The 12579-nt window shown below is 39.7% G+C and overlaps 1 protein-coding gene across 2 annotated transcripts; it reads right to left on the minus strand.

Moving 5' to 3' along the window:
* Nucleotides 1–354: 354 nt before the first annotated feature.
* Nucleotides 355–12525, minus strand: PSMD5 (proteasome 26S subunit, non-ATPase 5). 2 transcript variants are annotated; one of them, XM_073313745.2, is made up of 10 exons: nucleotides 12320–12525; nucleotides 11077–11221; nucleotides 10699–10812; nucleotides 10019–10147; nucleotides 7428–7537; nucleotides 6727–6869; nucleotides 5149–5340; nucleotides 4180–4289; nucleotides 3297–3437; nucleotides 355–2762 (listed from the first exon to the last, which is right to left on the minus strand). In XM_073313745.2, exons 1-10 carry the CDS (start codon nucleotides 12490–12492, stop codon nucleotides 2505–2507), a joined length of 1515 nt encoding a protein of 504 aa, XP_073169846.1. In that variant the 5' UTR covers nucleotides 12493–12525; the 3' UTR covers nucleotides 355–2504. The 2 variants fall into 2 exon arrangements, with proteins under 2 accessions (XP_073169846.1, XP_073169847.1); XM_073313746.2 differs by lacking the exon at nucleotides 10699–10812.
* Between the last annotated feature and the right edge of the window lie 54 nt (nucleotides 12526–12579).

Raw genomic sequence — 12579 nt, forward strand, 5'->3', positions numbered from 1 at the left:
TTATAGGCTATCAACAGCATGCAAGCCACATGGCTTTGAGGAAGGAGTACAGAACAGTGCTTGAGTAGCTAGTGGTAACTCACTGAAGGATCAGTCTCTGCATTTGTCAGAAGGGAGAAAAAAAATATATACTTTTTGCTCAGAATTAAAGTGAGCGGTAGCTTTCAGTTAAGCTCACCTAAAAAAAAGGTGTATAATACACAAACATGAAAACATCTCTGTGGCATTGTAAAAGATTGTATTAGACAAATGTAGCATATGCAGCCAATGTTCCCAAACACTGGTATACACAGTAGTTTTCATAAGTGACAACTGCACGTGCTCACACTTATCACATAAAGGAAGAGACTCGTGAATTGTAGAAAAGTTTACTGAAATGTCAGTACACTGTCCAGATAGCTACCAGCATACAAAAACCACTTAACATAATAAAGTTAAACTAGCCAGCCCAAGTGGAAGGTATATTTACATTCTTTTCAACAATTTTTAATATTTTAAATTTTTTCCACATGCAGGATTTCTGGCATTTTTGGTGCCTTCACTGTGCCAATGGAAAACAGTCATTAACCACTCCCACGTAAAAAGTGAAACATAGCTAATATTAGCCAATAGTCTGTGCAGAGGCAATGATATCTAAGGTGTTTATTGGGCACCTACAAGCATAGGATTTATACGCCACTATTTGCATAATCTTGAATGAAAGAATCTCTTTTAAAATTCCAGTTCCTAAGAATAAGTGACAGACATGTTACATAAAAAGTTATTCTGCATTTAAATAGTATATTACTCATTACCTTTCCTCTCCTCCCCCTAACACTCTAGCTTTTCTAAGTCCTCTTGCACCTAGCCTCACCATTAAAAGGTCCTGCACCACAGCAATCATCTGGCAGCAGACAGCTGGATGTTGTTTCCTCTGCACCCCAACGCCATTTCTCCCTGGCTCAGCCAGAGGGGTGGCTGCAGTGCAACCAAGGCATCCTATTCATTTGCCCTGGTTTGGGGGACAGGGAAATGAGCAAGCTACTTCTGTATGGATATCCAACTGGATATTCTTCTTACTACTTCCTGTGATTACCTTAATTTTCATTTAATACATTTTTCGAGTATTCCACAGATTTTATTTTTCATCCTTGGAACTAAAATAGTACGTAATTCATGGTCTAAAATAAGACAGAAGGAAAAAAAAATATATAATAGTCTTGATCTGTGGACCAAAATACATTACACGGCCCATCTAGTCTGGAATCCTGTCCTCCATAGTAGTCAAACTGTTCTTCAGAGAATGTGTAAAACCTATGTGGTATACCAAATTATAATAGGCTATATAGCAGAGATCGGCAACCTTTGGCACGCGGCCTGCCAGAGAAATCCGCTGGCGGGCCAGGATGGTTTGTTCACCTGCAGCATCTGCAGGTTAGGCCGATCACAGCTCTCACTGGCCACGGTTCACCGTGCCAGGCCACTGCAGGCTGGCCACCACTTCCTGCAGCCCTCATTAGCCTGGCACGGCGAACCACGGCCAGTGGGAGCTGTGATCAGCCAAACCTGCGGACGCTGCAGGTAAACAAACCATCCCGGCCCGCTATCAGATTTCCCTGGCGGGCCACAAGCCAAAGGTTGCCAATCCCTGGGCTATAGCCATGAGTTACTTCCTCCATGGCTAAATTTATGTCCTTAAACATAAGGTTTTATGCTCTTATCACTTTTATTCTAACTAACATTAACGAAGTTCGGATATAATTTAAAAATAACTTAAAATTTAAAAAAAAAAAAACCAGCTTCCAATTTGGTTTAACACTCACTTTATCAGACAGTATCTTTATAAATTTAAGATTTTTCATGTTCACCTTCCACATAAGATGTAAAGAACATTCAGAACTATCTGTTTATACAAGACTTACATCCAGCAAACCAAACTGGAAAAAAAACAAAATTCTTTTTGCACCATCTCCTGTAGGCATGAAAGCCCCTGAAAGTAGCTAGTGTAATTGTAATAAACTAGACCACAGATAGCCATGATCAGTTAATTAAAAACACACTTTCCATTCAGGTGCCATGTCCTAAAGAAAAAGCTACTGTAGCATTTGATGTTATGAAACTGCTTTTTTCAAGTGTGATTCAGTGAGAAAACACGATGGGATCACCAAGCAAACAAACACTCAACTTAAATAAAGACCAAAAATTTCTGCAAAACAAAATGCGTATCAGCTGTTAAACTGCTTATACAAGTCAATTAGACAATGCTATTTCAAAATAATATAATAAATGTACAGGAAGCGGATTTAGGTACACTATGATTCTTTAAAGTAAGATATGCTGTGCCCTGTGGTTGTTTGAGAATTACTCTCCTGACTCCTAGTTATTTTCAGATTAAAACAACTGAGTCAAGTGCTTTCTAAAGTTTCTTTCATGAGGTTAGAGCCCCTAAACTGGAGCCATTTTGGACCAACCACTGCTCCAATAACACTGGATTGCTAAAAAAGAAAAATGCAATGACGTGGATATTATTCTGCCCCTTCCACAGCAGTAGCAGAAACAGCCTTAACATAATAAGGACCTTCATGAAGATATGCCCTCAGCCTTAAGTAGTATTGGTTTCCAAATATTTCAGCTATTGTTTTGGAATTTACAAGGGCCTTAACCAGTTCATATTTGGCATCCTTTGAAGCTTTGTCAGGTTCCACAGATCTGTCTACAATATATTCCACAAATCCTGGACTGTCAAGCATCAGTTTCTGTGCCCATGGTTGGTTTGCAATAGCCTAAACATCAGGAAAAGAAAAATAATCAGGTTTGGATTTTTTTAATATGCTAATACAATACGCTGATTGTTAAGCTATCATCAGGGATAAGAATACAGCTGAAATCGGATATGCAGTCTGGGCAACCGGAGGATGGAGACTAGAATAAGATGTTGTGGATGTCCAATCAAGCAGTAGTATTTTAATACTAGACACAGATTCTAGAGTTATTTTTCCCCTTTAGATTGTAAGTGAATTATGGATCATCACTTTTGTGGCACCAAACAATGAGGAGAGGCTAAAACTTAATTCATTTTTTAGTTTACAAGAGGATATAAAGTGCAGACCAGACTTGTTTGGTGCCCACTTTGGATGCTATTTGGGTTTCGGTCTGATATAGGAGTGTTGGACACTGAAGACAAGCTGAAATCTCTCTCACTATAGATTTGTATACAGAAGTCAGTCTACAAAGATAGTATTTACACACATAACCTGATGCTATCACTAGGAAAGGAATTTACAACTTCTGGACTCATTAAAAAAAAGGAAACTTACAGTAAACACTCGTAAAGCCCCACAGTGGAGATCAGGGAATGGCTGAGTACTAATACTCCTGAAGAGTTCCAATGGCTGGCTAGATAATGCAGCAAACCAGGATTCAGTCATTCCTAGTAGGTCTTCTGTTTGCTGGTCTGGCTACACGTGGAGAGAAAGTATGAAAGAGGCCAGAAACATTGTGATGAATACTTTTTGCATTTTTAATATTCGTTCGAGAGTCAGGAAAATTAAAGGAAAAAATCAATTTAAAACTAAGCCACCTAGCCAACAACAGTTTAAACCATGAATTTTAAGTATCAAAATTTATTTTTCCCCCACTTATGCAGTTCACTTTTTGTATTTCACTCAGTTTGGAGGGTAGAATTTTCTAACGGATTCTTAGGAGTTTGACTACTGCTGCTGGAATTCACAAGGCTGCAGGGGAAATTTAAATGAGGATGCTTCACTCAAATGAAAACAAATCCTGAAACCATTTCTATTTAGGTTAAAAGGGGTGGGTTACACAACCTAATTAGTACATTCTGGTCTTCAAGTAGTTTTATAATGTCCCTTTAAGCCACAAGCATTACACTACATGCACTTTCCTTTTCACTGTAAAGTTGTCCTATTCTGAGCAAAGTGACAATTTCACAGAACTTTTCATTCTGAACACTGAAAACAGCTATTATTTAACAGAAATGTTATCATATATCTGCTAAGCACACACACTTCACTTACATGAATTAAAACCACATTACTCTTCTTCACTAGCAAATACAGTATTTTTAAAAAAATAAGTTTGAAGAGTTCATTACAAAAACAGTAAACCATTAAGAAACCTTGCCTTAGCCTCTACAAAAACACGCAATAGTATCATTTCTCTACATTTCAAACAACTTACTGGCAAGTAAAGAAGAGATGATATGGCATCCAAACATCGAAGTCTTAGCTCTGCTGGGGGATTCTTTGCTTGGTGCCCTATTCTATTTAACAGATGTTCAAATCTACTCCCTTTGAAAATAAAAACATTAAGAAATGTTCATTTGTCATGCACATTCGCAACATACTAATAAAATCTCCAGTAACTTCTGTACTATGTCAAGTTATTAATATTACAGTAGACTGAATTAAATGCTAGAGAAGAGCGCTGGGATGCACAGCCTGAGCAAAAGCAGTTCTAGATATACCATACTGACAATACATATAGCTGCCATCTGTTGGTATGGATATTCATCAAACTGGGTTAGATTTGAACTGGTAGTGAAAAAAGTTCTGTATCGCATTTCGAATCCTCTGGGCCATTTTGGTCAGCTATTTCATCTTGTACTAAAAGAAGTCCTATAATCTTCAAAAACAAAGTGATGTTACTAGGAAACACACAAAAACATATTCATCTATGTCTGTAGGCAAAAGATGTATATTACATGGCTCTATTTTCCTCGTCCTTTTTAAGAAAGCATGTCATGGAAGAAAGATGAACATCTCCTAAAATTACAGTGCTGTTGTGGACTTGCATTATGCTGCCCACTGCAATATGAGGAATTCTAGCTGACAGCCCAAGCTGCAGCTCTGACACTGCCATGTGTTTCATGAACATGGTTTGATCACAGCTAGTAATGCCATATATATATTAGGCTCCTCTTCAGAGCCAGTAGTATTTTCCTCTTCCCCTATTCTTCCACACCCTACCAAAGTTAAAGAGAGACTGTGCATAGAAATTATCCTGGTTCTTTGCAGTTATTAAAACAAATAGAAATCTTTGGTAAGTAAATATATTTTAAAGGTCCCTTTCCCCACTCCTGAGTGTGAAAAACCCTCAGTAAGCTCCCCTTTGTCTATTAGAATATAAGAGAAAAAACTTGATGCAAACCAGCTTTCTGTAAAACCTGTTTTCCTTCCACATTTGATCCCAGGATTGCAAGCGTGTCCACAGCCACTCCAATCATGGTTGGGTCATGGCCTTCAGCCATTCCAAATACTTTTTCCATAAAGACGGGATATTGTTCACAGATCTGCTGTGGGCTGTCTACAATAGCCAGATTTCCAAAAAATTTCACAAATCCTACCAAAAGGAAAGCAAGAAACATTCAACAGAAAGGAAAAATAACTTCAGTGGCATAATTTCAAGTCAATAACCAGGAAAAGATACCAAAAGACTTTTACCCGAATGGCATAATTAAAGTGTGTTGAAGATAAAATTGTTCAGCTGTAAAAAAGTGATATCACTGTGAAAGGACACCACTAGATAAAGCCAGTATTTTTAAAACAAATGTGTATAGCACAAGCAGAGGCAGTGCAAGCTACTCCTACATGCTTAATGGACATCTAGACATGGATAAGAGATTAAGTGGTGTTTTTTTAACCCTCTTATCCCAGCCTAGACATGCCCCAACAATATACTTCAACTTTGCTCTAGAAGTAAGAGAGTTCATTTTCCATCACGCACTTAATCCATCACCTCTCTGCTGAAGCTGTAACAGCACAGCTTCCTTGCGTGTGTGAAATAGACATCTGTCTACTAATAAATGGGCTGACCCAAGCACCACCAAGTTCCACATAAAAGTTAAACACTTATAGGTGGTTTGATCCTGAATTTCAGATCAAAGTTGCAATTGCTTAATATTCAAGCAGCATGCAGTTCATTCATATTCTCCACTCTTTATGATGTTTCCTTACATTTCAATCACCTTGGACAATGAAAACAGGACTAGTCAGTCTCATTTTCTGATTCTCAAAAAAAAAAAATCACAAAAATATTTCACTCTCAATAAGTTCAGGAGAACATTTCTATTAAAAAGTATATCCCAACTTTAAGAGAAACAAAATGATTTCTACCAGAAGATTTTTTAAAAGACCTTCTTTTACTGCAAGTAACACTTCAGATTACTATAACTGAAATATTAGAGAAAACGTATGGGTAGGGTTTGTGTTTGTTTGGGGGTAGGGGTGTTTGACTGTACACTAAAGTTTTATAAGATGCAGAGTTTCTCCCGCTTGTGCAGGCGTTTCATACAGCAACAGAGGGGAAACTTACATTTTAAAAAATAGTAAAAATATAATCTAGTTTTTGTGGTTTTTCAGACATATCTGGGCAGTAGAGTACCTCAAACTTCTTTGAATTTACATTTTTTAAACTGACTAGGTTTCAAGTTGTTGGGGTCCTTTTAATATCTTGTTTAGCAAGACAACAGCAATGCTTCAACTGTGTGCCTACTATACCTGACAGCGACCCTGTAACTTTTATCTTTTCCCAGTGACCTTATGTAAAGAAGGCAATCATGTTTTAGACCATTCATAAACATTTCAGGTACATATACATTTATAACATTCTTACTTTCAAAAATACACATTTCCTCTCAGGACAAAAAGCTCAAAGCCCTTAGTTTAACAGTTCATTAGAGGTGGACAACATTACCCAATACTGGAAACAATCAATGCATAACATCACCTGGCAAATAGAAGCCTGAGAAAGGATCAGAATCTGCCCCAATGATTATATTGGAAATTTTATCAATGATTCCTTGCTGCGCAAGATATTGACGTCCATGCTTAGTGTATGCCAATGAGGTCACCATCTCTATACTGGTAGCTCTACAGAAGATAAAGAATAAATGCTCACCTGGCCTATTTCATATCCTTTTTAAAGTAACCTAAATATCTAGATAATCTCAAAAGATTGATAAAGAAAATATGTTTTAATATTTCAAAGTTATCATTTTAAAGGTAACATGCTCCTAATATTTATATTGCAATAGTACCCAAAGAAAAAAATTTTTAAAATTTTCTTCCAACTAAATTTTTAAAAATAATTGACCTGATTTGTGTGGGGTGAGGCCCTGCATGCATCTCTGATTAAATGATCAAACTAAGCTAATCAAAGTGAGACCCCAATCCTGAATCAGAATCAACTTTACTTTCAAATTTAGTTAAACCAATATTTTGTTAGTGTTTAATTCTCTCCAGTATAGCCTCTTGTGTTTGTCTAGCAGTACAAAAACAAACTTGAACAGAGTTATGATTCCCTCTTCCCCCTCGCCAATTAGAATACAGTTGTAATCCAATGCCTTTTAAATATTTTTTTATGGATCCTTGTCTGGAAAACAATTTGTTTTCAAAAGCAGATTGTACTTAATCTCACTGTCAACATACCTGACCAGCACATCATCTCCAGTCAGTTCTTCAATTAGCTCAGATATTAGTCCACTGTTCGCACAGTAATTCAAAGAATCTGCAGACACCGAAGAAATCTCAACAATTAACTAAAAAGTAAGCACAGGAAGGGCAGGTGTATAAAAGCATTTGTGTAAGACTGAGTGCTTGCATACCACATTATGATTATAAAGTTATACAGACCTATATGTTACATATTTCAAACAGAATTTTTGCCTGAAAACATTACTAATTAACCCCCATCTTGCTTTAAAAGCTTATTTCACTAATAAGTTTTCAGATTGCAGTATGTTTTTGATTTCTTCTTGCATCCTGCTTTGTTCCCTTTGCTCTGCGAAAAATGCCAGCCTCTCCATTCCTTTCTCTTCCTCACACATTTTAAGCTTTGTGACTGCTCCTTTGCCACCCACATACCTGAAGCTATACACCTACTCTAATGTATCTAGTAGGGCTGTCGATTAATCACAGTTAACTCACACAATTAACTCAAAAAAATTGCGATCACATTGTTAAACAATAGAATACCAATTGAAATTAAACATTTTTGCATGTTTTTCTACATTTTCAAATATATTGATTTCTATTACAACACCAAATACTAAGTGTACAGTGCTCACTTTATATTATTTTTATTGCAAATATTTGCACTGTAAAAATAATAGTATCTTTCAGTTCACCTCATACAAGTACCGTAGTGCAATCTCTCTATCGTGAAAGTAACTTACAAATGTAAATTATTTTTTGTTACATAACTGCACTCAAAAACAAAACAATGTAAAACTTTAGAGCCTACAGGTCCACTGAGTCCTACTTCTTGTTCAGCCAATTGCTAAGACAAACAAGTCTGTTTACATTTACGGGGGATACGGCTGACAGCTTATTTACGTCACCTGAAAGTGAGAACAGGCGTTTGCATGGAACTTCTGTAGCCAGCACTGTAAGGTATTTACGTGCCAGATGGCTGAAGCATGAAGGGGCATATGAATCTTTAGCTACTATTCCAGAGGACATGCTTCTATGCTGATTATGCTTGTGAAAAAAATAATGCGTTCATTAAATTTGTGACTGAACTCCTTGGGGGGAGAATTGTATGTCTCCTATTCAGTTTTACTCACATTCTGCCATATATTTCATGTTATAGCAATCTTGGACGATGCTGGACATGTTCATTTTAAGAACACTTTCACAACAGATTGGTACCTTTTGCGTTTTGTCAATGTGAGATTTCTAAGGATATATACAGCACTCGACCCAATGTTTAAGAATCTGAAGTGCCTTCCAAAATCTGAGAGGGACGGAGGTGTAGAGAATGCTTCAGAAGTCTTTAAAGAGAAACACTCCAATGCGGAAACTACAGAACCCAAACCACCCAACCTTCTGCTGGAGGCATATGACTCAGACAATGAAAATGAACATGCGTTGGTCCACTCTGCTTTGAACTGATATTGAGCAGAACCCATCATCAGCATTGACACATGTATTCTGGAATGGTGGTTGAAGCACGAAGGGACATATGAATCTTTAGCACATCTGGCACATAAATATCTTGTGATGCCAGCTACAACAGTGCCATGCAACCGCCTGTTCTCACTTTCAGGTGACATTGTAAACAAGATGTGAGCAGCATTATCTCCTGCAAATTGTAACCAAACTCGTTTGTCTGAGCGATTGGCTGAAGTAGGACTGAGTGGACTTGTAGGTTCCAAAGTTTTACACTGGTTTTATTTTTGAATGCAGTTATTTTTTGTACATAATTCTACATTTGTAAATTCAGCTTTCATGATAAAGAGATTGCACAACAGTACTTGCATTAGGTGAATTGAAAAATACTATTTTTGTTTTTTTACAGTGCAAATATTTGTAATCAAAAATAAAGTGAGCACTGTACACTTTGTATGGTGTTGTAACTGAAGTCAATATATTTGAAAATGTAGAAAACATCCAAAAATATTTAAATAAATGGTATTCTATTGTTGTTTAACAGTGCAATTAATGTTTTTAGTCACTTGACAGCCATAGTGTCTAGCTCTCACCATCTTAAATACATGCCTGCCCCCACCCCACCCCCCGAACTCATTTCCACCAGGGCTTCACATGTTAACCCATGGTAGTGATTCACCATCAGCACTCCCCATATAGTTTTTTTTTTTTTTTTTAAGAGATGCACCTGTCTTTATTTGATTTATAGTAATATCTATAAATGTCCATCCTAGGCTCTGGGCCCTCATCCACCATAATTTAAAAACAAAATATAATAGAGAACAGCCCATAAATATCCTTCAGACCTTCAGCCCACCCCATTTCAAAAGCCTTTGAGGGGTTTTTTTGGTTTTTTTTTTGGCTGGGGAGGGAGGGGAGAGAAGAAAACTGATTCATAATTTCATAAAGAATTATGGTGTGCTCCTTTCCCACCCTCACCCCATCTTTCTTCCCTCCAGAAATGTACGAAGTTTGCAAATCAGTTAAAAATGACAGATATGTTCCCTCTCACAAACACCCCATTCCGAATTACAATGTACTAGAGTCGTGGTGCCCTGTAACTTAAACATCAAGAACTACATTGCTCTTACCTCATATACTCTGTATCGCACAACATCACTTGTTGCCATGACATTTTTCAAGTCAACCAAAAAACTGCTTGCAAATAAAGCCTCCAGCCCATCTTGAGTCTGTGCTATTCTCGACAGTGATTTGATAGCCTACAAATAAAGGCAGTGGTTTGTGGTAATACAGACAAATACACACACACCCCGTAGCAGAACCAATTGTAGAATGAAAAAGCAAGATCAGAAGAGTCAGTTGAATTGTTCTTTTCCAATAGGTTAAATAATACATAAGACAGCTAGAGCTATGCTTTATCAATGGGAGAAGACTGAAAATTATTGGTCTCTCTGCTGAGACCGGCAAGAGTGCTAGTTATGCTGGTTTCTGTGATGTGAACAAATCCTTTAGGAATCAGACAAGAGACCCCATCAATTCACTTCACAGACGAGAGTTACCAGATGGCAACAACATGGGTGTGTTAGAAGATTTTACACAGAGTGACTTCAGAGCCTAAGACACTTAGATGCTTTTGGAAGTTTTACCCCAAGGCTGATCCAGGTTTCCTGAGCTATCCAACCCCCCACTTCTCTATTATCCAAGAATAATCAAGGCTGCTAATTCAGACACTATAGATACAACATAAAATGCTTTGAACCTTTCTATTAGTGTGAAAAAGAAAAAAGCTTTTATTGTTTGCAACACTTACCTCTTTAGCTACAGCTATTTTCTCTCCACCAATGCAATAAATGATTTGCCTTAATAATTCAGGATTATTGAGAATTTCTCTTACAGCATCTGAATTTTCAACTATTCTTCCAACCTAAAAATTCAGTTGAACATATAGTATTAGTCTGTTTCCACCAGATGCAAAACCTCAACATGAAAAATTTCAGCAAGTCTATGTAAGATTTCTAACTAGAATCTATATACAAGTAGCAATATGGTGCTTTTGTCCTACTTTGGTACTGGGAGGTAAAGAATTAAACTGTAATATAAAAAAGTGGTAACAGATTAAAACTAGCCAAGACCGGTCAAAGATCTACCCTACTATTTACTATTTGAATATAGGAGTTACAATCCATACCTGGGCTATCGTAAGAAGTTTAACTGAATCATCAGGATGAAAGAGTCCTTTTTGAAGTTCTTCTCTGAAGTTTTGAATTACATACAATGGATCCACTGCCTGAAGAAACCGCTCCAAGATAGAAACACATAAAGCAACCTGTTCTCTGTTTGAAAGGGAAGGAAAAACACCCCTTAGCTCAGTGGTCCCCAAAACATTTCAGAGTCACACCCCCTCTTACCCCTGTCCGCACACAGACACCCCGGGAGCGGGACCGCAGCTCGGGGGGGGGGGGGGGGGAATGACATGGATGGGGTAAGGGGGCCAAGGCTAGGGCCACAGCTGGGGACAGGACTGGGAGTAGAGCCCTCACTGGGGCCCTAGGCATGGGGCCAACAGACAGGGCCCCAGGCACAGGGCTGGGAGTCAGAGCCGGCAAAGGGCACTCCCCATGGGGGCTGGCCCAGGCCTCAGCCATGCCCCCTTAGGGGGGCACACCCCACAGTTTGGGGACCTCAGCATTAGCTAAAGAATTACCCATCCACAGAATTTAATAATTTAAGGCAAAGAGCAACAACTCTGAAACTATTTGCCACCAACTAAGCTTTGTCACCATTCTAAATTTTGCAGCGTAATCTAGATTTTACTACTACTACAGGCCTATGCACTTGCAAAACAACTTTGTACTGCTCCGATTCTATTTCCTGGCAGCCATAACTGCCGCAGTTTATATCACGGTAAATAAATAGCACCTTCCATGAGCTTTACAAATAACCACCCAAAAAAAACCCAAATCCCAACCTCCTTATGGAGTATCGTCCCCATTTTACAGATGGAGAAACCATGGCAGAGAGAAGAGATTTGCCACAGGCCAAACAATGATTCAGGGACAGAGCCATGAACAGAGGGAGCCCCAGGATCCCAGGGCTGTGGCAGTGGGACCCTATCCCACAGGGACACCCAGCACCTCAGGCTGCACGACAGCGAGGAGCAGAGCAGAGCACACACACACACACACACCCCACGGCAACAGCATGTGTCACAGCAGCCTGGTCCCTACCTCGCATGGCGCCCCCCCGCCCCCCGCCATGACCCCCGCTGCCCCACAGCGCCGCCCCGCCCCCACCCACCACACAGCGCCCCAGGTCCAGGGAGGCAGCCTGAGGTGCCCCCCGTACCTCAGTGATGCCGCATCGCCCACCCCGAACGCCAGGCCCCTCCTCCGGGTGCCCCCATCGCCCAGGCCGCCCCCGCCCCCGCGAACCTGTCGTTCACGTTGAGCAGAGCGAAGAGGCTTCCGAGGCGGATGTCGGGCGCCCGCTCCCGCAGGGCGCTCAGCGGCAGGGCCTGCACCGCCACCCGCAGGGCCCGCAGCTCCTCCAGCGGCTCCTCCAGCCGGGAGACCCGGGCGAGGAGCTCCAGCGCCTCCGCCGCCATCTTGGGACCCAACCGCGGGAGGGAGGGACTAGTAGTATCGCGAGAACTCCCCGAGCAACCACGCTGGGCGTAACTAAGAGGCTCCTT

Source organism: Lepidochelys kempii, chromosome 16 (assembly GCF_965140285.1).
Source record: "Lepidochelys kempii isolate rLepKem1 chromosome 16, rLepKem1.hap1, whole genome shotgun sequence".
NCBI classification, from domain to species: domain Eukaryota; kingdom Metazoa; phylum Chordata; order Testudines; family Cheloniidae; genus Lepidochelys; species Lepidochelys kempii.